Source organism: Apteryx mantelli, chromosome 24 (assembly GCF_036417845.1).
Source record: "Apteryx mantelli isolate bAptMan1 chromosome 24, bAptMan1.hap1, whole genome shotgun sequence".
In the NCBI taxonomy this organism is placed as follows: domain Eukaryota; kingdom Metazoa; phylum Chordata; class Aves; order Apterygiformes; family Apterygidae; genus Apteryx; species Apteryx mantelli.
This window is the reverse complement of record NC_090001.1, coordinates 1,930,388-1,958,339: the sequence shown is the minus strand read 5'-3', so window position 1 is coordinate 1,958,339 and position 27,952 is coordinate 1,930,388. Positions and strand designations below refer to the sequence as shown.

The 27,952-nt window shown below is 52.5% G+C and overlaps 1 protein-coding gene across 1 annotated transcript; it reads left to right on the top strand.

Annotated features, from left to right (window-relative positions):
- The first annotated feature begins 2,928 nt into the window (after positions 1-2,928).
- On the top strand, positions 2,929-12,192 carry LOC136994101 (olfactory receptor 5B21-like). Its single transcript, XM_067310354.1, has 3 exons — positions 2,929-3,063; positions 10,274-10,493; positions 11,189-12,192. Exons 1-3 carry the CDS (start codon positions 2,929-2,931, stop codon positions 12,190-12,192), a joined length of 1,359 nt encoding a protein of 452 aa, XP_067166455.1.
- The last annotated feature ends 15,760 nt before the right edge of the window (positions 12,193-27,952 follow it).

Genomic DNA, 27,952 nt, shown 5'->3' with positions numbered 1-27,952 from the left:
CTGCAACACCCCCTTGTTCTGTCCAGCGACAACTTGCATCCAGAATTGAGTGAGTGAACAAGGCTTCAAGGAGCATTTGCACATCCCCCCCAGGTAGGATCATACACCCGCACTATTCCTCTTACGATTTGTAACACTTTCTATGAATCTTCCCTAAGCCTGGGAGTTTGTTGACTCCATGCAATCCAATCTTGGGGCCCCCAGGATTAGTAAATTCGCATTGTAGCTACCCGAGGTGCCCCGTCCAGACCTGGCGGGGGCTCTCCTGGCACAGGAACGACATGCGAAGGAGTTTGAGAGGCGGAGGAGGAAGGGAAGGAGGGGGTATAGAGAATTTGAAGCAGAGGATAGCACATAGGGTGGAGCGGTTTCCACATGATTTTTAGCAGCTGCACTACTTGCAGCATTCTGAGAAAAATTTTTCTTTGCCCAACTGTCCCATACACACCAATAATCCATTTGTCTGGGGAACCTATCCTCCAAATGGTGATGCAGGAAAGTTAATTCCTGATGATCAAAGGTTCCCTGTGGTGGCCATCGTTCCGCCAGGTTACCATCCTTTGTCAGGAACAGCCAATCCTCCTGACATAGTTGGATCAAACTTTTTTTTTCTTTTTCTTAGGTTCTTGGTACCATCAATCTTACTCTAGTTTTGCAAAATTTCAGCTAAAGGCATCCCCTTTTCTATGCCAAACTTGTTTCCCATATTGAGTTCCAGAAAAGTGCATCTTATGCTGATCAGGCAGCGCACTTCCTTATAATATACCTTTTTTTTTCCCCCTCTTTTTTTTTTTTTCAGCAACACCAGAATTTAAATTTTCATTACCCCCTGCAGCTGGCATGATTACACTCTCTCTCTCTTACTCTCTCTCTGGGCACTACGCTCACACCACCCGAGTCTTTGACTGCTAGGACTGCTGTCCCTTCGCAGTGGGTGGCTCTGTCAGCCGACGGGTGCCCCCTTCGGTTCCCAGGTCACACGCACTCACACTAGTCACAGTAACTCTAAGTTAGTCTTGCGGTGCGCCTTACGCTGATCAGGCTGTGCACTCCCCCCTTCCAGCCGGAGTGAGACGGGACTCGAACCCTCTCAAACCCTGGAGTGAGATGGGACTCGAACCCTCTCAAACCCTGGGGGTGGGACTTGAACCCACTCAAACCCTGGGGGTGGGACTCGAACCCACTCTCCCTAGAATGTAGTACCTGGTACGCCTTACAGTGATCAGCCTGCGTACCCCTTACAGTGCCCTTTGTTACCAAACCAGAATTTAGAATTTAGGCAGGAATTTAAGACTCACCCTCTCGGTGCCTCCCCTTGCCAGAGATCCCAGGTGAACTCACCCGATGGCACCAGATGATCGTTTGGAGACGAGAGGCCCTGACGGTGGTCGCCTAGGGTCCCATCTGGGGTGCCAAACTGTTATGGAAAATCAGGCTCGCCGGCCTCCATAACAGGGTCCAACCCTAGGTTCCCGCTGAGGCAGAAGTTCAAAGTCAGATTGGAGAGAAATAAAATTTAATGACACATGTGCAGTAATTACAGCTCAAGCTGGGTGCCTCCGAAGAGGAACCCCAAACAAAGAAACTCCTGGGCAATTATACCCTTACAATCTAAATTCTCCACCCCTCAAGTGATAGTTTGGACCAATAGTAATAGTTAGATCTGGAGTCTTCTCCTTCTTCCTTGGGCCCCTTCATCATCTCTAGGCAGGCTGCTGCTTTTCTTATCTTCAAGAATGCTACTACTGCTTCACTCCAAGTGTCACAGCAGCAGCTCCAGCCTTGCTGGCTGCCAGCAAGCTGTGATTGCCTGCAGAACCAGTGCACTGTGACCCTGACACCAGCCTCCCTCCCTTGGCCTGATGGTCTTCTGTCCACACGCCCCATGGTGCCACTGCTCAGCACATCACCTACTCCCAGCTCTCCTGGGGCCATGGTGCCAGCATTGCCCCGCTCCTCCCTCTCACACAGTGTGGCATTTCTTCCCTCACCTCCTTTCTCCCATAGCTGTTTGTGAAAGACCTGCAGCCTTCTGAGAGGACAGACATTGTTGTCACAGCCATTGAGGGCATGAGGAACTGCAGCACCTGCAGCATGGTGGTGGCTACCCACATGCTAAAAATGTTCATGCTGGACACTGTCTCTGCTGGCAGATGTAAGCAGCCTGCGGCTGGTGTGCCTGGGGCTTGAGTCCTCTGGGGCATTGCTTTCCCCGCCAGACTCAGGGTTCTTGGGCACCCGACAGCCTTTGAAGGCAGCAAGGAGTGGGGGGAGTGATGGAGAGGGAAGGAGATCTCAGTGGGGACTGGGGTAATGGCTGCTCTCTGGCAGCAGCCCCACTCTCACCCATGTCTCTTCCAGGTGCCACAGATCATAAGGTGCCTCTACAGGAACCTGAAGTACATCAGGGAGTTGGCAGCCTGGGTCACCCTAAACAGGACCCTTTGCCAGCTGGCTTCCTCGAACCCTGATGAGGTGATCGTGAGCTTGCTGTACTGCTCCCCACTCTGCAACAGATGTGGCGCCCGTCAGCCTCGAGAGCTCATCCCATGGGGAGAAGGGCCCAAAGATGGTGAGAGCCAAGGAGATCTCCAGGACACCTCCGAGGGACAGGGCTGTCTGTCTCTCCCACCATTTCCCAGCCCTGGTGCACCAAGCAGGCCTTCAGGAGCCAGAGCTGACCAAGTGTCCATGCCTTCAGCCCCAGAGTGCAGCTGCCATGCTCCCTGCCTGCCCCACAAGGGACTTCAGCTTGGTCATGTCCTGCCTGCCTGGGCAGAACTCTCTTGGGGCTCCCAGTGAGGAGGGGATTGGCAGGGGCAGGGCTGCCGCACAGCCGGGAACCTCCAGGGCTTGCCCAGGCTATGGCACTGTGGCCAAGGAGGCACCACTGAGAGAGTGCTCTGGGCCTGCAGCACTGCTGTGACCATGTGGAAGGTGATGATGGCTAAGCCCACGGCTGCGACGGACATGCTGCGGGAGCTGCTGAGCTTGCTGGAGGACCAGCTGCTGCTCAAGCAGTCCAGCCCCGACATGGACAACACCCACATTCTTCCCCTGCCTGTGAGTTTCCAGACGAGGCCTCACTTGCCCTAGGCTGGCACCTGCCTCTCTGGGTCCCCTCTCCCTTCCCGGTGTGCCCCCAAGCAGAGACCTCTCCTGGGCCGATGGATGCAACATGCCCAGTGCCAGACCTCCGACTGCCAGCACACAGGGCTGCTGAATCCTGCTTGTGCCTCTCTGCACACAAACACCTAGGCTGGCTATGCCCAGGCAATCTCCATCCTACACTGTCCCTGCATCTGCCGACCTTGCTCAGCAGGCTGGAAACCCAGGCTAGGGTTGGGGCAAAGTTAGGGGCTGGAGTAGGGCTCCTGCAAAACCTGGGCAGGCAGCAAGGCCTGGGACAGGGACCCTGGCAGAGCCTGCATGATACATGAGACCTCCCCGATGATGGTCATGCTGACCCAGGAAGGCAGCTGAGTGAAGCCATGCTGGCAGCCTGGGGCTTGACAGGAGGTGGTGGGTCACCCAGTGGCTTGGACTTTGCTGGTAATCAGGAGGTGCGGTGGCTGCTCCCAACTCCCCGCTGACCCATTCAGCTGCCCCAAGTCTTTCATGCCAGGCGCTTGGCTGTGCTGCACAAGGAAAAAGGCACCAGCACCCACCGGGAAGAGCTCCCACTGCTGGCATCTCTTGGCTGTGCCCGGCAGAGATCCAGTCCCAGCACCAAGCAAGCCAGCTCCAAATGGCATCAATTGTGAGAATGCTGTGCCCAGATTCCCACTGAGAGGGACAATGAGCCAGAACGCAGGACCAGGCTAACGCAGCCAGCTGCTTCTGGGCCTAGAGGCAGCAGCCTTCCTCCGTATAGAGGAGGCCCTCCATATATCAGGGCCCACTTGGAGATTTGTTCTCTGCACTGCACCCTCTGTGGCCAAGCCATGGCGTGTGCAGATTCCTGGCCCTGGACACTGAGCCCTGATGGGAAATCAGCAACCACAGCACTTTTGGCAGCCGGAGTGTCTTTCCTTGCTTCACAAAAGGAAGTTGTCTTTCACACAGTCAAGGAAAATGCAGAGCCTCCTCCCAGACATCATGGAGTGGCTGTAGGGTGCTCACAGGGACATGTGTGTGGAAAGCCTGATGTTGCTGAGAAACATCCGCAGCTACTTGGAAATGAAGGGGTCCAACCCCATTGCTCTGCAGCTGGCTGAGAAGCTTCTGCCATGTTTTGATGGTGTAAGGCTAGTGGGAGAGCCAGGGGCTCTCCTCACATGTCCAAGGGTCTAAATGCATGGCTATGGGTGCTGTGTGTCCCTCTGCACATGTGCCCATTGGCACCTGAATTTGCGCTTCCTGCCACAGGCCCTGCTGCCTGTCAGGAAACCTTCTGTGGCTTCATGAGTAGTCAAAGGCTGAAAAAGGAAACAGTGGAGCCATTGCTGAATGGAGTTGGAGGCGTAGTGAGAGTGGGCACACAGAATGCTGAGGAAGACCTCCGTGATTAGTGCAAAAGTTCAAGAAGGAGAACTGTGGATGGGGATCCGGCAGTGCATGAGGATTGACTCAGCTGTTAGAACTCGACATCTCAGGTCCATGGGACTCAGCAGGCTGCATCTGACCATGCTGAGAAAACTGGACAGCATCCTTTCCCAGTGGCAGGAGGAAAGCAACGTTTGCACCCTTCTTCAAATACATCAGCAGCAAGAGGAAGACTAGGGAAAACGTGGGCCCTTTGCTGAATGGGGTGGGTGCCCTGGTGACGAAGGATGCAGAGAAGGCAGAGTTACTGAATGCCTTCTTTGCTTCAGTCTTTACTGCTCAGGCCAGCCCTCAGGAGCCCCAGACCCTGGAGGCAAGAGAGAAAGTCTGGAGAGAGGAAGACTTTCCCTTGGTGGAGGAGGAGTGGGTTAGAGATCATTTAAGCAAACTTGACACCCACAAATCCATGGGCCCTGATGGGATGCACCCACGAGTGCTGAGGGAGCTGGCGGATGTTATTGCTAAGCCACTCTCCATCATCTTTGAAAGGTCATGGAGAACAGGAGAGGTGCCCGAGGACTGGAAGAAAGCCAATGTCACCCCAGTCTTCAAAAAGGGCAAGAAGGAGGACCCAGGGAACTACAGGCCAGTCAGCCTCACCTCCATCCCTGGAAAGGTGATGGAGCAGCTCATCCTGGAAGCCATCTCCACGCATGTGGAGGAAAAGAAGGTGATCAGGAATAGTCAGCATGGCTTCACCAAGGGGAAATCATGCTTAACCAATCTGATAGCCTTCTATGATGGGATGACTGGCTGGGTAGATGAGGGGAGAGCAGTGGATGTTGTCTACCTAGACTTCAGCAAGGCTTTTGACACTGTCTCCCATAGCATCCTCATAGACAAGCTCAGGAAGTGTGGGTTAGATGAGTGGACAGTGAGGTGGATTGAGAACTGGCTGAATGGCAGAGCTCAGAGAGTTGTGATCAGTGGTACAGAGTCTAGTTGGAGGCCTGTAGCTAGCGGTGTCCCCCAGGGGTCAGTACTGGGTCCAGTCTTGTTCAACTTCTTCATCAATGACCTGGATGAAGGCACAGAGTGCACACTCAGCAAGTTTGCTGATGATACAAAACTGGGAGGAGTGGCCGATACGCCAGAGGGCTGTGCTGCCATTCAGAGAGACTTGGACAGGCTGGAGAGGTGGGCAGAGAGGAACCTCATGAAATTCAACAAAGGGAAGTGCAGGGTCCTGCACCTGGGGAGGAATAACCCCATGCAGCAGTATAGGTTGGGGGTTGACCTGCTGGAAAGCAGCTGTGCTGAGAAGGACCTGGGAGTGCTGGTGGACACCAAGTTAAGCATGAGGCAGCAATGTGCCCTTGTGGCCAAGAAGGCCAATGGTATCCTGGGGTGCATCAGAAAGAGTGTTGCCAGCAGGTCGAGGGAAGTGATTCTCCCCCTCTACTCAGCCCTGGTGAGGCCACATCTGGAGTACTGCGTCCAGTTCTGGGCTCCCCAGTACAAGAGGGATGTGGCACTACTGGAGCAAGTGCAGCGAAGGGCCACAAAGATGATTAGGGGACTGGAGCATCTCTCTTATGAGGAAAGGCTGAGAGAGCTTGGCCTGTTTAGCTTGGAGAAGAGAAGGCTGAGAGGAGATCTTATCAATGTGTATAAGTATCTGAAGGGAGGGTGTCGAGAGGATGGGGCCAGACTCTTTTCAGTGGTGCCAAGCGACAGGACGCGAGGCAATGGGCACAAACTGAAACACAGACACTTCCATCTTAACATGAGGAAAAACTTTTTCACTGTGAGGGTGACAGAGCACTGGAACAGGTTGCCCCGAGAGGTGGTGGAGTCTCCTTCTCTGGAGATATTCAAAATGCGCCTGGATGCAATCCTGTGCAATGTGCTCTAGGTGACCCTGGTGGAGCAGAGGGGTTGGACTAGATGATCTCCAGAGGTCCCTTCCAACCTCAGTGATTCTGTGATTCTGTGAAACTGGAGTGAGTTCAGTAGAGGGTCATGAAGAAGCTCGAGGGGTTACAGCACTTGCCCTGTGAGGAGAGGTGAAGGAAGAGGGCTTGTTCAGCCTGGAGAAAAGATGACTTTGAGGACAGTAATTGAAGCTTCCCAATACCTATGATGTGGTTATAATGGTGTTAGAGCCAGGCCCTTCACAGTAGCGCACTGTGGGTGGACAAGAGACAACAAGCAGAAGTTGAAAGGAGAGTGGTTCAGATTGGGCAGAGGTAGCATTTGTTTCACCAGGAGGGTAGTTAAGCATTGGAAGAGGTTGCCCAGAGAGGTTGTGCAGTCTCCATCCTTGGAGGTTTTCAAGGCTTTATGGGATAAAGCTCTGAGCGACATAGTCTGACGTCAACCTGACCCTTCCTGGAGCAGCAGGTGGGACTATGGACATCTGGATGTCCCTTCCAACACAAATTATTATTCGATTTTATGATACATGTTTCTGTGACCATTTCTGACACTCGTGGGTACTAGAGAAAGGCTGAGAGAGTGTGGAGATGTGACACGGAGCTTCAAGGTGATTCCCAGACTTCCCAAAAGGCAGCTGGAGGCCAGAGACACACTACAAGGGCTAGGGAGAGGGAAAGGTCTCCTGCACATCAGCACTCCTGAAGGGATGAGGAGAGCATGCGTCAAGCTCCAGTGCGCACACCTGTGTTGGCACTTATACTGAAATGACTGTGATTCTCATAAAACCCCCCCAATCCTCCCACTGAGGCAAATGTCTCTTGTCCTTAGAAGCCACAGCACAAATATCTGCATCCATGGGTCCACGTTCCCCTCCCCTTCCAGCCAGAGCAGTGGCTGAAGAGACTGCATCTCATGACACGCAAGTCCAACATGATTAAGAGGAATCAGACCTCCTGCAGCTTACGTTTGTGCCACAACAGGAGCAAAGGAGGCCCCTGGGCACCTTCCAGGAAGGAGAGATGGGCCTGAACCAGGAGGACATGTCAGTAGCTCTGATCCTTTCAACCCCCAACACGCCAGGCCCCTGTGCCTCGGAGACAGGTTAGGGGGCTCTCTCCCCTCGGGGAGAGACAGAGCCTGGCACCCCAGGGGGACTCACCCCATTGCCCAGGGCAAGTCTCCATGGCTGGGAGGAAATGCCTGTGGCTCAGCCTCTTCCTGCCTGCTGACCATTGCGGGAGGCTGGAGGGACCAAGTCAGGCGATCAGGGCTCTCTAAACCTGAGAGAGTCAGTGAATAGACAGTTGTCTGCAGGGAGGGGAAGGGAATCCCATGTCATGGCATCTCCCCTGGTTCTGCTTCATGAGACTGGAGGAGTCCTAGCACTGCCTTCTTCAGTTCCTTTTCAAAAGAGCATGACCCAGAGTTGAAATGACCCAGAAGTATGAAGAAAGGAAGCCTCGCCGGAGGAATTTACAAAGTTCTCACCAAATCAGAGGTTCCAGTCTCCTTTGAGAGCCAATTATGCATTGCTCACTCTCTGCAATCCCTGGGGAGAGCTGAGCTGTGGCAGGAACCTTCAAAGATTCGTTTCTGCTATGAACCTCAGGACACTCTGGTACTTCTGGGGTCTCCCTGCAGGAACAGCTGGAAGAAGATGGCAATGGCAGAACAATGCCTGAGCCTTGGTTTGGGGTTTGCAGAGAGTTCAGGGAAGACAAGGATGTGATGGGGAAGTTGCAGAGGGTGGGACCCCGACCTTGATCGCCATTCTGAGGCACCATCAGCGCAGAGGTCACCCCTGCGTGCCGACGGTTGGAGGTTGGTGCTAGATGTCCTGAGACAAGTCAGGGTGCTATTTATTTTGCTGCTGGGTGTTTGCAAAGGGAAAGTTTGCGAGTGAGACCACAGTTTTAGTCCTGTCCTTTCCTTCTTGTCTCCCCACCCAGCTCCCTCCTTCCCCCAGACTCCCCCCGCACCCGAGTCCCTGGCACTGCAGAGCAGAGATCCTGGGGCGGGACTGGGGATGCTGACTTACAGCTGGGCTGCTGGTGTGTTGGAGCCAACCCCGGGGCATTAACCCACCTCAGCCGGGATGGAGGAACAGTCTGGGCAGGGAGTCTTTCCTACTCTCCTTCCATCTATCATTTTCTCTCCTTCTCTGTGTCTCTTTTGCTCTCGATCTCTGTTTCCCTTCTGCTGCCTCTCTGTCTCCCTGTTTTTCTGTCTCTGTCTCTTGTCTATCTTTCTTCTCTCCGTCATTCAAAGACCTGTAATTTTGGTGTGAGACTCTCAGATTTTTCAGCACTGACTCTCACGTACCCAGGCAGAGGCTTGGGGATGTCAGCCATTCTGTAGCAATGCTGGGGACCTCTCCTAACGCTGTCATTATCACCTGCAGAAGCAATTCATCCCAGTTGAGAAGGTGAGTGTAAAGTCAGTTTGGGGGAGTGTGGCTGTTTGGAGGGACTCATCCCTCCCGGGAACTCTCTAGGCAAGCTGGGTGTCTGCCTTTGGTGTCTCTAAGTCACTGTAATAGGTCTAATGGCAGCTGAAGGGAATCATCAGGGAAATGATTTTCTCCTTCCCTGTTTTTGTGAACCCCCCCAGGAGGGGCACTGGGCAGAGGGCTGTGTGTCTCAGGCACAGACTTTCCGTGACCAGGCATTCAGGCATGTCCTGGGCATTGCCAGGCCTCTGACCTTGCTCCTGTCCCCCTCACCCCAGCACACTGGGGCCCCCCCTGCCAGTGCCCAGCAGTGCTGAGCAGGGAGCCCCATGAGCACAGCTGTCCATGCTGAGGTCCAGCTGCTGGGCTGCGGTGTTCAGGCAGGCAGCCCCTGAACCCTCCGGAACCACCGCTGAGGAGGAAAAGATGTCAAGCCAATGATCTTCCCTGTGCTTTTCCCTTGCTCCCTGCAAAAAGTTTCTTCTTCTCACTTTTCTCCCCAGAGAGGCTCCAATGAGCAGATTCTAGCTATCGACTGAGACAGTCCACTGTGAAGTCCTTTGTACATCTCTGCTTGAAACCCTTGATCGGAGCTATGTCCGTGTAAAAAGCTGGGCTGTCTAGGAACAATCTTTTCTCCTCCAAAAAGAGCTACAGAGAGCCAGGACCACTCTGCCTTTGCAGGGCTGATTCTTTTTGTGCAAGGAGAAAAGGTGTCTGGCATGATATGCTTTCACCTGAGGAGTCCTTTTGGGAGTGGGATTTCCTTTTTCCCCTCTCTGAGATATCTGTTTCAGGCCTTAGAGCGGAAGGATCTCTTTCCTCGACATCTCAGCTGGGTGCTAAGGGGATAACTTTGAACACGGGAAACAAGGCTGTCTCAGCTCGAGCAGGAGGACATTCTCTGTTAATGTCACAGTATAAAGACAGTAACTCAGTGGGGCAGCTCATGCCTGTGGTCAAAAGGGGATGCTCCTCAGATGAGTGGTTTTCCCCTCTGGAAAATCCTGTTTCTCACCATGGAGCCAATAAAGGGAATGTCAATGGATGTTCATCCATCAGCTGTGGCTGTTGTTTTTCTCAGCTTCAGTAAGGCTTTTGACCCTGCCTCCCGTAGCATGCTCATAGACAATCTGATTAAATGTGGCTAGATAAGTAGACCATGAGGTGGACTGAAAACGGGCTGGACTGCTGGGTTCAGAGGGTTGTGATCAGTGGCACAAAGTCCAGCTGGAGGCCACTCACTAGTGGTGTCCCCCAGGGTCAACACTGGGGCCAATACTGTTTAATGTCTTCATTATTGACTTAGGTGATGAGACCGAATGTACCTTCAGCAAATTTTCAAACGATACAAACCTGGGAGGAGTGGCTGATACACCAGGTGATTGTGCTGCCATTTAGAGGGACCTTGACAGACTGGAAAAACGGGCAGAGAGGGACCTCGTGAAGTTCAATAAATGGAAGTGTGAAGTCCTGCACCTGAGGAGAAATAAATCCATGCACAAGCACACTCTGGGGGCTGACCAGCTGGAGAGCAGCTTTGCAGAGAAGGACCTGGGTGTCCTGGTGGACAAGTTGAGCATGAACCAGCCATGCAGCCTTGCGGCAAAGGTGGTCAACAGTATCCTGGGCTGCTTTAGGGAGAGCATTGCCAGCAGGTCAGGGGAGGGGATCCTTCCCCTCTGCTCAGCTCTGGTGAGGTCTCATCTGGAGTACTGTGTCCAGTTCTGGCTCCCAGGTACAAGACATGGACTTTCTGGAGCAAGTCCAGCAAAGGGCCACAAAGATGATTGTGATTACTGGAGTATCTCTAATACGAGGAGAGGCTGGGAGAGCTGGGACTGTTCAGCCTGGTGAAGAGAAGACTTAGGGGGGAGTTTATCAATGTGTATAAATATCTGAAGGGAGGGTGTAAAGAGGACAGGGCCAGATTCTGCTCACTGGTGCCCAATGCCAGGATGAGAGGCAATGGACACGAACAGAAACACAGGAAATTCCATCTGAACATAAGAAAACTTCTTCACTGTGGGGGTGGTTGAACACTGGAACAGGTGGCCTAGAGAAGCGGTGGAATCTCCATCCTTGAAGATACTCAGTACCTGACTGGACATGGTCCTGGGCAACCTGCTGTAGCTGACTGCTTGAGCAGGGGGATTAGACCAGATGGTCTGCATAGGTCCCTTCCAACCTCAACTATTCTTTAGGGTATTTTTGTTTTGTTTTGTTTTTTGCTGAGTGCAGAATCGCGTGACTATTCTTCTGGCAAAAACTTTCTTCCCATGTTTTAATACAGAAAGAAATATTCTTTTTTTACAGGCCTCCTTCTTGAAAGCAGGAAAAAGAAAGACAGATCTATGATGCTGATGGAGAAATGGGAATGGGACAATGGGACAACACCGATGGAGTTCCTCCTGCTGGGAATGGGGAATATCCCAGCACTCCAGAGACCACTCTTCCTCCTCTCGCTCATGATCTACTTGATGTGTGTGGTTGGGAATATCCTCATCGTTGTGCTGGTGGTTGCAGACCGGCATCTTCATACCCCCATGTACTTCTTCCTGGGCAATCTGTCCTCCTTGGAGACCTGCTACAGCTCCACCATCCTGCCTCAACTGCTGGCCAGCCTCCTGACCGAGAACAAGACCATCTCTGTTCATGGCTGTATTGCTCAGTTCTATTTCTTTGGCGGTTTTGCAGCTGCAGAGTGTTACCTGCTGGCCATGATGTCCTACGATCGGTACTTGGCCATATGCCAGCCCTTGCTCTATGCCAGTCTCATGACCTGGAAGGTCTGTTTCCAGATGGCGGCTGGGTCTTGGCTAATGGGATTCCTTATCCCTACAGCAGTGACTCCTTTCTTGGCGCAGCTGAAGTTTTGTGGCCCCGAGGCAATAGACCACTTCTTCTGTGATCTTACCCCATTGCTGGAGCTTGCCTGCAGTGACACCAGGAAGGTCAGGCTCGTTGCTTTCATATTCGGCTTCCTGGATGTGGTCCTCCCCTTTCTGTTCACGCTGGCCTCCTACATGTGCATCATAGCTGCCATCCTGAGGATCCCATCCAGCGTGGGCAGGCAGAAGGCCTTCTCCACCTGCTCCTCTCACCTCACCGTTGTCACTGTTTTCTATGGCACCCTCATCATTGTCTACATGCTGCCCAGAACCCCCCAGCTAAGGCAGCTCAACAAAGTGTTCTCCTTTTTCTACACCGTCCTCACGCCCTTGGTCAATCCCCTCATCTACAGCCTGCGGAACAGGGAGGTCAGGGAGGCCCTCAGAAAAGCGCTCAGTAAAGCTCTGGCTTTCACCCAGAGCTCATAGCAGTTGTGCACTATTGTGTAAATAAAGACAATAAAGTAGTGTTGCTACCGGTGGGAAATTTTGCAACCTTGTCATCTTTTTTCTCTAGTGAGGGCAAATTCGTGGCTTAGGGGTCAGGTTCCCCACGGATCTCAACTCCTTTTTCTGTCTGCAGTAGGGGGCCTTGGGAGTCACATCTCGGTTGATGGTGTTTTCCACCGGGGCACATTACTGACTCCTCTTCAGCTTCCTCACGAAGAGCCCCAGGTCCTCTCCTGCAAAGCTGCTCTCTCACCAGTCAGCACCTAGGCCGTCTTTTGCATGGGGCTGTTGGGGTTGTTCCAGCCCAGGTCCAGGACTCTGCCCTTTCCTTGGCTGAATTTCAGGAGGCTCCTGCCAGCCCAAATCTGCAGTGTGTTTAGGTCCCCTTGAGTAGCAACCCAGCTCTCCAGAGTATCGGGCAGTAGAGAACAGAGACCAGAGCTCTGGGGTCAATGAAGGATGGGCACTGAGGGAGCCTTCCCAGTGCAGCCCTGCAAAGGGCCAAGCACTACTCTGTAGCTGATCACAAGGAGAGAAAATTATCCAGGGTCTCCTGGGAAGAGCAAATTCCTTGTGGGATATTGTACGGGGTTTGTGAGACTGTGTAGAACTTGATCTGAGATGTTTTTTTGATGGGGATTGTGGGAGTGCACAACGCTTACGCTGGGATGTTCAGGTGAAGGGCCAAAGGCAGGGAAAGGAAGAGATCAAGGTGAATCAAGAATGGGAAAATGGAGAGGAGGGGTGAAGAAAGGGAGCAGTCCTGGGTCAACAAGCTACTAGTCAGTACGCCTGTCTGGCTGATGTAAGAGTTCATGGCATTTGAGAGCATCTGCTACATTAAGGTTATCTGAGCATGGGTCTTTTCAGGGCAAAAGGGATAATAAGCAAAGAGGGAAGCACTTAACAAAACACGCAGTGACACAAACTTGATAGACAAGGGATAACAGAAACAATGGCAAGCTCAAAAGTCTCTGGTCACTCATTGGTGGTCCGTGAAGAAACTACAGGCGCAGCTTTGGAGAGGTCCTCCCTGGACTTTGCAACTGATAAGAAGGGGGAAAGAAGACATGAAGATTTTGGCTATTCAAGGGGCACTTGTGGGACTATACAAGTTTCTAAGGAATGTTTAGGGAAGGGGATCAGGGAAGAGCAAGGATCTAAGACATCTTTTTTTTGAACTGACTTTCTGAGCACTGTCAGAAAAGGGAGCCAGGCTGATTAACTGGGCTTATTTCAGTGTCTCCCTTGGAAGGAGATGGATCATCTTCCAGACTCTCCCTTTGTCTCTCTGAGCAGGGCAACGTGAGCCTAGACCATGATCTGAGATGTTCGATGTCTGGCTTGATGTAACGCTACTTCCACTCTCTGAAAGATCGCTATACTGTAATTGCAGCATGCTGGAGAGTATCCAAAACACCCTCCAAATCAATGGATGTATCTAAAGAGTCCCTAGGCATCCTTCAGATGATGTACAAGAAAATCCTCCAGGATGTGTTTAATCTCAGCATGCAATTGTTGCTTGATATGTTTGTTGCGGTTAAAACTTTGAAATAGTGTTGTTGTCTGGCTGGCTTGCATTTCCATCGCTTTAATTCCTTTCAGATCTTGGATCTTGAATGTGTGACACATCCTTCTGGGGATAACACAGGCCTAGAATGGAAAGGACTTAGTGGGTCATCAAGATAGACGCGCAGATGCTATGGCCCATATCAGGCATGGTCAGCGCAAGGAAATGCACTGTGGGGTTGATGTCCTCAGGACTTGGTCATGGTCAGATGGGATGCGCTTGGCCTGCTCATTTTCACACATATCCCACACAGCATTTTAATCTGGCCTAAACCCCCACACTTCTGTAAGAAAGACAGATGAAGGATTGGCATTTCTAGGACATAAATCACCCTGTTTTCAGTGAAATAATGGAACAGTTCAGGGGAGAAACATTCATTCAGAACCAGATCCAACATCCATTCAGACATGGATCCAAGAAGTCCATGTGTGAGACTAGCCCAGATTGGTCAACGGCAGAGCCTCTCAGGATGGCCTTGCAGACTGAGGAGGGCAGTTCCTGCCTAGAGGGGAAGGAGGCTTATTATGAGATGCTGGGAAGACCATTTTGGGATTGTGCAAGGCTTTCCATGGGATGTTTAGGGAAGGACCAAAGGAGGGAAAAGGGAAGGATGAAGGTGTTTTGAGGGGCTACAAGCATGAGAACACCGAGGGAAAAAGAGGGTGAAAGGAACTGATCACATGGAAACAGACTGCTTTCTGAGATTTTGCACCAGAGAGACCCATTTGTGTGTGTGTTTGTGTGCACGTGAGGCAGCTGGGGAGACAGGGGGATCCAGGGCCCAGCTCCTGGACAGACCGAGCATCTACGACCAGCTACAGGAGAGATCCATACGGTCTACATGTATGTATGGGTATATATTTTCCATTTACCGCCTTTCCTCCTGATCAGCCAGAGATGGGAACAGGATGAGGCTGCTGGTGCTCTTTGTGCTCGCATGAGTGTTGAGTGTTTCTGTCTTTGCTCTTCTGTGGCCGGCGGTGTATGAGTGTACATGTGCACTGTGTGCATGTGCGCGTGGGTGCCTACTGAGCACAGGGTACCGGGGCAGCCTCACCTCCGCCAGGCTACTGGATCCAGCAACTTCTAGCACCCTGAAACCCTCATCACTCGATTACTGGACCTCTCTTGCAAGACCAAACGTTCACAAATTTCCTAGGCACCCAAAATCGAATAGTATTCGTGTCTTCAAAACTGTCTTCAGGAAGCTTAGGCGGTGGTAACACATTCATCCACAGAGGTTTATGTTTCAGCCTGGGAGTCATTTTACCAATCTTGGGGAGGCTACGACAGAAGGGCTGGATGGCACGATTTACATACGGGCATTCAAAGCACTCTGTGGCATCTGAGACAGCAAGCAGGGCTGGAAGGACTGATAAATGTCACCTTCTGGAGGTACTGCTAGAGGACCGCACAGATTCCCACCTTTAGCACCAAAAATGAAAGCAGGCACTTACCTTTTAGCAAATGAGTCCTGTCTTAAGTGTCTCCATATGTCCATTAGTAAAGAGTTGAGTCAGTTGCCAAGGACACTGCCAGCAGCAATAGACACCCATGAGTGGGCCACTCCATTGAGATCCTGAGAGCAGCAGGGCTTGTGTCATGTCTTGCAGCCCCTGGTTGCTACAGGGGGTCCAGAGGGCACCGGGACTTGTGTGCAGGTAACTAAATCCTGCCAGTAGTGTATGACAGGGCCCTGGCCACACTGCTGCTTCAACCCGACCCCTGAGAGAAGAGCAAGGCCAAAATGGATTTTTCTGCATCCCTCCACCCAGAACAAAGACACTGTGCAACCATGAGACAGAGATGTACTGTCTGAAAATGAAGACACATGAAGGATTCTAGCCCTGTGGCCCTTCTTTCAGGCAGTGGTTTTTAGGCTTGGTGATGATTCTTACTTCTAGTGGGCTCACTGCGATTTTGCAGATGACTCCAGCAAAATGCAGCAGTTTCTAGAACAGGGAGAAAATCCCAGAACATCTCGCCTTCCTTTGGCTCTGTTTGCCTATGATGAAAGCACCTGGGTGACGTGGTTCCTGGCTGTCCTGCATACACATCTGCCTTTGATGTGCCTCTGACGTGCCCCTTCCCAGAGTTGCTCTTGCAGCTGGCTTCTTGGACAGAACAAGGCACGTTAAAGGCCTTCTCCGCCTGCTCCTCTACCACAGCATCATCACTGTTTTCTACAGCACCCTCCTCATTGTCTATATGCCCAGAACCCCATAATTAGGCCTTAATGGCCCTGAGCAGCCCCACACCCTGTGTCCATGGGCCCAGGAGCCCCATCTCAGCTCAGCACTGGGCTTAAGTCCCTCTCTGAGCCATGTTGACCTAACGCTGCTCTCCAGCACAGCCCCAGTCATGTCTGTGCTTGGCTACGGACCCCACTGATCTGGACCCAGACTCGTGCTGACTTCCTGGCTTGATCTCAGACCTGTCTCATCACTATGGACCTGCCGGATGATCACTGGGCTCTGTCTCACCCTGGTTACCATCACTGGATCTGATCCTGACCCTGACCTTTGGATTGATGGCCCGACTTGACCTCACACCTGCCTCATCACCAAAAGTGTGGCTGGAGATCTGGACTCTCAGGTGACCCCCGCTTCAACCCCCGGCTGCCCTGCTAAACTCACTTGGGGACCATGGGATGGGACCCTGCCTGGTGAGGTACCTGCCCTCCTGACCGTGTTACCATGCTCAGCTCCCACTTCCCTGTCCCTTAGGGAGCAGCTGGCCCTCGCTGTGCTCCCTGGCACAGCACTTGTAGACCTGAAGGAATAAGTTACTTTTGGTTCTATTTTAAACAGGCACGAAGGACCTGGAAAGGCATGTGCTGTGTGCCAAATGTGCCTCTAGGCATGTGGGATACTGAATTTGTTGAAAGGAAAGAGGGAGAGGAAAATCAGGTCCTAGTACAGAAGGGAAAGCAGAAAACATTGCTGCCTTGATTGTTTCTTTTATAAAGTCACTGAAATGGTGGTCCTGCCTTTGGGGGCTTGTCGCAGAGGAGTGATGCTCTTCACTCGTGAGGGGGAAGCAGCACTATGTTTATTGCGGTAAGATAGCGACTTAACAAAGTTCAATCATAAATAAGAATGATTTCACGAGGTTCAATTGGCAAGGTTCACTCAGTTATTTACTGCATGAAGGACATGGCCAGATGCACATGCAATGGAGACCCTCCCATTCAGTCATGAGGTTCAGAAAGGACTCCCTTGCTTTCTGAACTCCCTCAGAGAGGAGCCTAGGTGCGGCTGGATCCAATCTTAGTCCCAGATTGGTCAACGGTTTATGTCTAAAAGTGTGTGTGCAAAGGGGACCCTCCTGTTGAGTCACAAGGCTCAGACCGGAAACTCTTCCTTTCCAGACTCCTCCTCGGATGAGCCTGGGTGCAGCTGGATCCTCATAGACAAGCTCAGGAAGTGTGGGCTAGATGAGTGGACAGTGAGGTGGATTGAGAACTGGCTGAATGGCAGAGCTCAGAGAGTTGTGATCAGTGGCACAGAGTCTAGTTGGAGGCCTGTAGCTAGCGGTGTCCCCCAGGGGTCAGGACTGGGTCTAGTCTGGTTCAACTTCTTCATCAATGACCTGCATGAAGGCACAGAGTGCACCCTCAGCAAGTTTGCTGGTGATACAAAACTGGGAGGAATGGCCGATACCCCAGAGGGCTGTGCTGCCATTCAGAGAGACCTGGACAGGCTGGAGAGGAAGGCAGAGAGGAACCTCATGAAGTTCAACAAAGGCAAGTGCAGGGTCGTTCACCTAGGGAGGAATAACCCCCTGCACCAGTACAGGCTGGGGGTTGACCTGCTGGAAAGCAGCTCTGAAGAGAAGGACCTGGGAGTGCTGGTGGACAACAAGTCAACCATGAGGCAGCAATGTGTCCTTGTGGCCAAGGAGGCCAAAGGTATCCTGGTGGGCATGAGGAAGAGTGTTGCCAGCAGGTGGAGGGCGGTGATCCTCCCCCTCTCCTCAGCCCTGCTGAGGCCACATCTGCAGTACTGCGTCCAGTCCTGGGCTCCCCAGTACAAGAGGGATGTGGCACTACTGGAAAGAGTCCAGAGGAGGGCTCCTAAGATGATTAGGGGACGGGAGCATCTCTCCTATGAAGAAAGGCTGAGAGAGCTGGGCCTGTTTAGCCTGGAGAAGAGAAGGCTGAGAGGAGATCTTATCAATGTGTACAAGTATCTGAAGGGAGGGTGTCGAGAGGATGGAGCCAGACTCTTTTCAGTGGTGCCCAGCAACAGGACGCGAGGCAACGGGCACAAACTGAAACACAGACACTTTCATCTGAACATGAGGAAAAACTTGTTTACTGTGAGGGTGACAGAGCACTGGAACAGGTTGCCCAGAGAGGCTGTGGAGTCTCCTTCTCCGGAGATATTCAAAACCCATCTGGATGCAATCCTGTGCAACGTGCTCTAGGTTACCCTGCTTGAGGAGGAGGGTTGGACTAGATGATCTCCTGAGGTCCCTTCCCACCATTCTGTGATTCTGTGAAAACCCTGTGGCAGTCAAGTCCAGTTTAGCTGCTGTCCTTTCCAGGTAAAGGCAAAGAGTTCTGGACTATCTTCAGCTATCGGTATACTGAAAAAGGCTGCCATTCGGTCAGTCACAGTGAAACACGCGGCCCAGTGGGGTATTTGCAACAATACAATCGAAGGGTCAGGAAGCACTGGGTGAGGAGCAATTACATATTGATTAATAGCTCTCAAGTCTTGTACAAATCGATAGTCCGGGTCACCATCGGAATCTCACCTATTCTTTTTAACTGCTAAAATTGGGGGATTATAGGGAGATTCACAGGTTCATAGAATGCCTGCATTTAGATAATAGTCTCTCTGTCTCGGGATACTGCTATCTGCCTCCTGTGGAATGACAGGACCTAACCTAACACTAACCTTGCTCCCCACAATAATGGCAGGGTCCTCTCAATCCTGCTTGCCTGTCTCGTACATTCGGACTCCACCTTTCTCTCCCAAGTCTTCCTCGGCCTCTACCCCTGTTCCCTGCAATTCCATCTCTCAGGACTGCCGCCAGCATACTGACCTCCTCTTTTCTCTGTCGCTGCTTCTCCTTAGCATTTTTCTCCTCCCTTCCATTATATGCAAAGGTAGCCAAGCACACTATTTCGTCCATGCATTTTCCTGGCCAATCGGGAACATGCAAAGAGAAATATTTTTTTCATATCTGGAGATGTTTTGTCTACATAAGTAGAAACCACTAGGAGTCTGTTAGCCTCTGCCTCTGGGTCAATCCCTCCCCCAAACATTCTAATTTGCTTAAACAATCTGGACAGAAATGCCAAGGGGTGTTTGTCAACGTTTTGTTGACACTCCCGGATCTTAGACCAATTTGCAGTTCTCTGTCCGGCCAAACGTATGGCTTCCTCTATACCCTGTTTAGCTAACTGTAACTGCCGATAATCTGCTTCTGTGTTATGATCCCATCTGGGATCCTCAGCTGGCCACACTGTTCGTGCGGCCGCCACTCCTCCCTGTTCAGCCCAACGACGATTCACTTCTAGAATCACGTGTTTCTTGTTGGGAGTGAACAGGGCTTCAAGAAGCATCTGCACATCCCCCCAAGTGGGATCGTATTTGCAAAATATTTCCCTTACTACTTGCAAAACGTTTTCCAGATCCTCCCTAAGCCTGGCAGTTTGTGGACTCCATGCAATCAAATCTTGGGGCACCCAGAGTTTGTAAACTCGCATTGTAGCTACTCGAGGTACCTTGTCCAGATGTGGCGGGGCTGCTCCTGGCACAGGAACGGCTTGCAAAGGGGCTTGAAAGGCGGAGGTGGAAGGCAAGGGGCAGTATAGAGAAGTTGAAGCAGAGGGCAGTGCATAGGGTGGAGCGGTTTCCAGAAGCATTTTAGCAGCTGCACTACTTCCAGTATTCTGGGAAGAAACTTTCCTCTCGTTTTTAGACGTCTCCTTTTTTCTAGTGAACGCCCAGTTATCCCATGCATAGCAATAATGCATTTGTCCCAGGAATCTCTCTTCTAGGCGATGCTGTAAAAAGGTCAGTTCTTGTTGGCCCAAAGTCCCCTGCGGTGGCCACCGTTCAGCTGGGCTGCCCTCCTGGGGAAGGAGGGGCCAGTCTTCCTGCCACAAGGTCACTAGCTTCTTTTTTCCTAACCCTACGGTACTGTCAATCTTTCTCCAGTTGTCCAGTAACCTCGGCTAAGGGCGTCCCCTTCTCTACGCCGGGTACGTTTCCCATGTGTATCGGAGTCTTGTGGTGCACCTTACGCTGATCAGGCTGCCCACTCCCCCTTCCAGCCAGATTGAGATGGGACTCGAATCCTCTCAAATCCCGGAGGTGGGACTTGAACCCACTTTCCCCAAAATTTAGAGGCAGAATTTGAAAACACACCAGTCGGTACCTCCCCTCACCAAAGCTCCTAGGTGAACTCACCTGCTGCCGGCCGTTGGAAGTTTGGAGATAAGAGGATCTGATGGTGGTTGCCTAGAGTCCCATCTGGGGTGCCAAACTGTTAGGGAAATTGTTCAATCCAGTGTCCTTAACAGGGTTTGACTCTAGGTTTCTGCTTTATCCAAAAGACACAAAAGAATTCTTTACAAGATGATTTTCTTAGTATTACAGCTTGAGCTGGGTGCCTCCGAGGGACCCCGAAGGGAAAATTCCCTGTGTATTTATAGCCCTACGGCTTAAGTTCTTTGTCCATTCTCTGATTTCTTGCACCAATGATTGATTGCTTGACAAGTAGTAGCTTCTTCAGTCCTGATTGGTTTCCCCGTTGTCTCCCAGCAGAGTCATGGTACTCACTAATCATTGCTGAAGCTCTTTTGTTACTTTCATTTCTCCTTGTTGCCTGCTTGTTCAAACTGGCTCAAACAATTGAGGGAAAAGTTCAGCGATGTGCAACCTTAGGCTTCAGTAAATTTAGCTCCAAGTGCTAAGGAAATGCTCTTATATGCAACAATCAGGCACTGAGGCACAAGTGACCTCACAAGCACAAACAGCAGCCACATCACCAGCACTGGCCTATCAGGCACTGAGCCACAAGGGACATCACAACCACAAACAACAACCATATGACCAGAAATGGTCTATAAAGCCCTGAGGCACCAGTGACCTCACAAGCACAAACAGAAGCCACCTGACCAGCAATAGCCTATCAGGCACTGAGGAAGCAGTGACCTCACAACCACAAGCAGCACCCTCATGAGCAGCACTGCCCTATCAGGCACTGAGACACAAGTGACCTCACAAACAGCAAGCACATGGCCAGCACTGGCCTATCAGGGACCGAGGCACAAGTGACTGCAAAACCACAAACAGCAGCCACGGTCCTGGCTCTGGCCTAATTCGGGCCTCAGGAATATGCAACCACACATCCACAAACAGCAGCCATGTGCCTTTCACTGCCCTATCAGGCACTGAGGCACAAGTGACCTCAAAACCACAAACTGCAGCCACAGGACCAGCACTGCCCTATCAGGCCCTGAGGCACAAGTGACCTCACAACCACAAACTGCAGCCACATGACCAGCACTGGCCTATCAGGCCCTGAGGCACAAGTGACCTCACAACCACAAACTGCAGCCACATGACCAGCACTGGCCTATCAGGCACTGAGCCACAAGTGACCTCACAACCACAAACTGCAGCCACAGGACCAGCACTGGCCTATCAGGCCCTGAGGCACAACTGACCTCACAAACCCCAAAGCACCAATGTCCTTGATGCTGTCTAAGCAGGCACTGAAGCAAAAGTCACCTCACAAGTACAAAAAGGAGCAATGGGGCTGCTGGTGGCCGAGCAGATCCTGAGGCCAAAGGACTCCACAAACACAAACATCAGCAATCTGCATCGAGCTGGACTGTCAGGTGCTGAGGCTGAAGTGACCTCACAGGAAGCCATGAAGCCGTATATCTGCTCCTGGCCTGTTAGCGACTGAGGCACAATTGCCCTCAACCAGCACAAACAGCAGCAATGGGCCTGCTCTCCATTTATGAGGCACTGAGACACAACGCACCTCACCATCAGCACCAAAGCTATGGGCAGGCTGTTGGCCTACCAGCTTCAGAGGCACAACTCACCTCACAAGCACAAATGGCATTGACGTGCCTGCTGCTGTCCTATCAGGTACCAAAATACAAGGGATCTGAAAAGTGCAAACCTTCACAGAGGACAAGCTCACCTGGGCCACTCGCATGGCCCTTGATTATGCTGTTATCACTCCATACAGAACAGTCTTCTACAAACGGCTTTCATCTCCTGGCAAGACTCTCTCCAGGTCATGCGACAGCTCCACTCTGTCACCCTGGGCACAAATCACAAAAGGGAACAATTGGTCTTGCTTTTCCTTTAGTACCATCAAGTCCGAGCTGGGAGCCTTTGCACTGCAGCACCTACACAATGACAGCACGATGCCACTTCCACTCCTAGTGCCCAGGTACAGAGATCAGCTGAGGGAGCAGCTGCACTGGAAAGCGTTTCTGACACTCTCAGATCAACTCAGCACTGCAGCAGGCATCAACCTGACACCAGACCTCTGCTCTGCCACCTAGTCTACAAACACACTGTCTCTGCCCCACAGAGCTGGCTGGTCTGCTACATACAACCAGGTGCCAGCAAGAAGAGATGCATGCAGGACATTCGCCACTTGCACACTCCCCAGCCACTGCTCTGCTCGCTGCCTTCCCTTGGCTCCTCAGCCCAGACACACAGGGAAGCTCTTGTGGAAACACCACAAGGTGGCCAAGGCACTCTAGGCTCACAAGGCCTCTGCAAATGAGCAGCACAGATCAGGCAGGCACAGAGCTGGCTCCTTGGGTGATGCTGCTGTTTTCAGAGGGAAGGATCCTGCTTTCTTTGGGCACAGCAGGCTGCTGCTTTCCACCCCCATCCCCGCAGGAACTTCCAGCTAGGCATGGGGGGGGATGGGCATTTTCTTTAGGTATACAAAAGTTACAGATACAATGGAGAAAGAGTTGAGAGTCCGGAAGGCCTCCTGACCCCAAAGGAACCTCCTTCCTTCCCTTTAGTTACTTGGACAAGGAGCCCTGGGTGAAGGGACAAAGGGTACAGAGTCTTTGAAATGAGGCCCAAGCAATGAGACAGCCCCAGCCTGCAGGTCTCCTCAAATGCCAGCTGTCCTGGCTGTGCAGGCTCTGCAGCAGCAGTCTGGGCTCCACAGCTGGGTCCACAGAGCACTGACGGCTGGGTGCCACGGGCAACCTGGCCCTGGGCTCATCTTCACCCCTCACAGAGCCAGCAGCCCAAGAGCTCTGAGACTTCCTCAGGTCAAGCTATGGAGGCTTTGGGGCACTCACACAAAGGCACCCAAGACATGCTGGCATTTATTATAAGGCTCTTGCACTCATCCTATATGGCACCGCAACCTTCTAGGAAAAAGTGGGGGCACAACAGCATTTGCTGATTCGGCTGGCAGTAACAGCAGTTGTGGGAGGAGGAATTTGCAGCACAGCAGAGGTACCAGGAGGTGAACCCACAACCCAAGTCACCCAGGGAAGCCAGGCGCATTTATGGAAGCCTTCACATCTGTACACAGCCTCATCTCATCCACTTGCAGGTGCTTTCACAGAGGGCTCACGATGTTGGCAAAGATCTTGACAGTTACAGGGACACACCCTGGCACCCTGCCTCCATCCTCAGGGGTCTAGGACTGCACTGGGAACCTACACGGGTGGAGCAACCTAGAAAGAAAGAATTGGAGTGTTACTGTCAGTTCTGCTGGCCTTACAGAGTCGCAACAGGCAGGGGCAAATGTCTCCCCTCTGTGCTGAGCTCTATTGGTGAGAACACAGCCAGCAGGGCCACCAAGATATTCTACCCCTCTTTTTGGCACAGGTGAGACCATGTGTGTACAACGGGCCCCGTTTGGACTCTCCAGTTCTGCAAAGGAACACAGAAGGGAGTCCATCACCTGGACACCAAGATGGTCAGGGGCTGGAGCGTGGGGCATATAAGGAGGGGCTGGGAGAGCTCAGTTTGTTCAGCCTAGAGAAGAGAAGGCCAAGGGGGATCTTCATGCTGTGCACAGCTCCCTTATGGAGGGCACAGGGAAGACGGAGCCAGATTTTCTTGGAGGTGCACACTAATAGCATGAGAGGCTCTCTGATGGATCGGAATGGATTAGGGTCTGGGATGGGAAGATGCAATGAGGGTCCAGCTTCCACAGAAAGCCTTTAAGGAGGGAGAAGATAACTTTCTCCAAGGGAGTCAGGAAAATCCCAAAGACTCACGGAAGCATCCAGACCTTCAGAAACTGCAAGCCTGAACCTCAGCTGACAGAAACAACCAAAGTGCAAGCAGCCCTGGCTCACAACAGGATGCTCCAAGGAGGGAACACGGTCACCAACAGTCCTCACCCAGGTCTCCCTGAAGGACATCGTGATGGCGGGCTGGGCTCTGGGAGCAGAGCACTGCTCTCTCCAGCCACCTCCTCCCATGCTGAGCAGCAAAACACTGGGGCCACCACCTGGCTCCACCACAGGGCATCTCACACTGGAACATGCCGCTATCCCTGCACCTCACAGAGGGTTGGCAGCCAACACGCGCCTCTGCATCAGCGACACACAGGGCACAGCACCACACAGGGCAGCAGGCAGGGCACCCCCAAGCACCCCAACACACAGTAGCCCAACTCTCCAGACCTTCCATTCCCTTCTAGGCCTCCAAGGCCTTGCAACACGCACTTCCTCTGAACACCCACTCACAGCCCAGGGCCTGCTCACTTCCCACCTCCAGGAAGCAGAGAGCAAGTGCTCTCACAGAGGCTGATCAGGCCAGCTCTTGCCTCTTACTTGTGCCTCAACTTCTCTGAAAAAGAAATCTCTTGGAAAATGTGGCCCATACCTTTTTTGGGGGGTGACATTCTTTCTGTCTCCTCCAACAGCCTTTGCACCCATTCTCCAGTGACTGCATACATGGACAGAAAACCAGAGACTCCTAATGCGTTACAGTTCCAAATGTGTCATAAAAGCAGGTGGACACCTCAAAGACAGACACAGCATTCAGACCTTGCAGGAAAATCTCACAAGCTCCCTGCTTTTTTGACAGGGGCAATTTCTAAAGCACACAGAAACTGGCAATAAGAGATTACTAACACCACTGCTCACACCAGCACTAGATTAATTTAGCAGCCTCAGAAGTCTACTTGGACTCCCTAGCTGACTGGGAGGAGGCTGCAAGCTTCTGCTTAGCGACAAGTGGAGAGTCCAACTCCATGTCCATGTTCACCACAGAACATCATCCACATTTGAAATGTAGCAGTACTAACTCAAGATGATGGAGTGGAATAAAATTTGTGCCAGATGATGTGGAACATCGACTTCTGCTTGATTAATGAGTTGCATTTCTGTATTGCTGTAGAGGTCTGCAGGGGTCAATCCCTCCTCTGAGCACACGCAACAAACCCAGAAGTGACCTCACCACCAACAGCCAAGCCATGTGTCTTCTCCTCACCTATCAGCTGCTCAGAGAGAGGTGACCTCACAAGTGCATACCCCCACCACATGCCTAACTGCCTGCTGCTGACCTATCAGGCACCTCACAGTCACCTTCACAGCCACATCTCTGTCACTGGCCTAGAAGCCTCTAAGACAGAAATTACCTCACTACAGGTTCCCCAACCATGAGACAAATCCTGGCTTATCAGCTGCACAGGCAGAAATGATCTCAAAAACACAGATCCCAGCCATGGACCTGCTGCTGCTGCCCTATCAACCACTCAGGTAGAAATGACCTCACAATCACCTCTCCAGCCACATGGCTCCTGCTATCCAATCAGGTCAGCAGTCAGAAGGGACCTCACAAGCAACAGCCAAGCCTTCTTCCTCCACCTGCACTATCAGGTACTCAGGCAGAAGTCACCTCATCATCAACAGCTGAGCCATGTGCCTCCTGCTGGCCTATCAGCTCCTTGCAAAGAACTGATTTGACACTGGTGATTTTCTGGCATAGCTCTCACAGACAGTGGTGACCTCACTGCCCACACCCTGATCATGGGGCTGTTGCCTCCTGCAGCTCCCCCTGCCTTCCCCAAGGCTGAGCCAGCTCCTGAACGGCCTCCCTGATTCACCTCGTGGCTTCACAATGAAGCTTCAGAGTGAGCAAAACACCCCTCAGGTACCAGTTACGACCACAAAACAACATTACCTTTTGCCTAGCTAGTCTCTACACGTAGCCCATAAAACTTAGGAATTGGGAAAAGGCCTGCAAGTAATTCTTGGCAACATTTTCTAACAGGAGGGTTGCATGGGAGCAGCGATCATGAACCTGAAGACAGCAGGGCCTCAAGTCCCAGGCAGAGGGAGAAGCCTTCCCGCAACTCAGAAGTCTGATTCCTTCCCCCATGCTGAACAAACCCAGCCAATCCTCTACACATCTAAGCATTCTCCTGTTTTATGCCCTGACAATTGGAGACACGGGGAAGGACTCAGGCCAGGGCATCTCGGCTTCTGAAACCAGCAGAGCCACAATTCAGCAACTCTTCATCCTGACCTAGGAGCATGGAAATAACAACAGCAAGTGCGAGGACTGGCCGTTCATCAACTTTCAAGGCCCTTGACAAGCAAAACAGCTCACACTTACAGAGCTGCTCTGGAAACACCCTCCACGCTGCTGCCAGGCTTACAGGTCTTGGGGAGAAGCAAGAGGCCTGGAGCAAAAACAGCAACTAAGGCACGGCATGACATTGTGATATGTGCTAATTTGCTGCATCAAAGTGAGAAACAACCTTGGGAACATCTTGTATTGTGGTATGTGCTAATTTGTTACATCAGCGAGAAACAGCCTTGGGAACATCTGTGGGAACATCCTGTGGTGGGGGGCATGTACCTTGCCTGAGATAACTGAGTTGAGCTAGCGAAGCGGCAATGTTAGTTTAGATAGCCTAATATGGCACACAATGCAGAGGAAGACTCCAGCCTTCATCCCCACGACCACCAGAGGGCTGAAGAAGACCCCCTAGCAACAGCCGGCGCAACCGCAGAAGTTACAGGAGGTGCCCCGTATACCCGGAACTGGAATCGCATATAAGGAGACTGTGAGGGGGGGGGTTGCGCGTGCCGTTGGTGGAGCAGGAGACTCCCCGGCCACCCAGCGCTGTTTTGCTTACTTGTAACTTGCTCAATTATGCCATTAAATTGGATTTTATGCAAACCAATTGGAGTGGTCGTGTTTGCCTAAAACACCGTTTTCAGAACAGAAGAAACCACTGGGAAGGGCAAGTCGCGAGGACACCAGCAGCCTGCTCACACTCTGCCCAGCAGCTCCCAAACGCAGCTCCGAGCAGCACCTGGGGCTGCGCTGGCAGCAGCAGCTCAGGGAAACGCTTTAACATGGATCCCAAAACCACCACAGGGCCAAAGGTTCCTGCACCCAAACCCCGCCGAGCTGCCCCAGCCCAGCTGCTCGGGGCAGGCCGCCACGTCTGGCTGCAGGGCAGCTCCCCACTCTGGCCCACGTCGCTCTGTCCCCTGCTCACGGCCCCTCCAGCCCCTGCTGCAGCTCCTGCAGCAAAGCAGACCCGTCACCAGCACCGCTGCCCCCGACCCAGCGGGAGGGCACCCGCCAGCAGTTGAACGCGCCTGCAGCCCCCACCAAACCCACTCACACCCGCTCTCTCTCCTGTTCGCTTCTCGCCTGCTTTGCTCCCGCTCCTCCTCCTTCACTTCCCTCCTTGGTGTCTTTTTCCCTTCCCATGTTGTACTGCAATTGGCTGTCAGCGCCATCACTGAAATCAATGCCCGCCCTCCTCCTCCTGCCAGCCAACAGGAGGGCTGCACTGGGGCGATGCCATGGCAATGTTGGGCCCTCCTGCCCTGGCGGCCAGCTCTGCCCCCTCCCTTCGCTGTTGGGTGCCATGTTGTGGGCAGCAGCACGGGGCTGGGTCACGGCAGGGCCTGGGGGCAGCGTGGCGCTGTGTGCCCGGGCAAGGCAGTGCCCCATGGCGCGGCCGCTGCCCCGCCAGGGCTGGGTTCTGCAGCAGGGGCCCTGGGGGTCTGCTGGCTGCCCTGCACCCTGGAGGCCGTGGGGGCGTGGGGGGGCAGTGCTGGGGCCTGTGCTGGTGGCACCAGCCTCTGGGACACAGGATGCATTTCCTCTCAGAGCCAGACCCCAAAGGGGGACCCACTCCCAGGGAAATATGGCCATGGATTGCCCACCC

Bases quoted from the DNA above. Each gene is read 5' to 3' on its own strand.
- LOC136994101 (XM_067310354.1), top strand. From the start codon at position 2,929: ATGTGGAAGGTGATGATGGCTAAGCCCACGGCTGCGACGGACATGCTG. The intron at 3,064-10,273 runs GTGAGTTTCCAG...GCTGCCATTTAG, and splicing joins CCCACATTCTTCCCCTGCCT to AGGGACCTTGACAGACTGGA. The intron at 10,494-11,188 runs GTATCCTGGGCT...CTTTTTTTACAG, and splicing joins TGCGGCAAAGGTGGTCAACA to GCCTCCTTCTTGAAAGCAGG.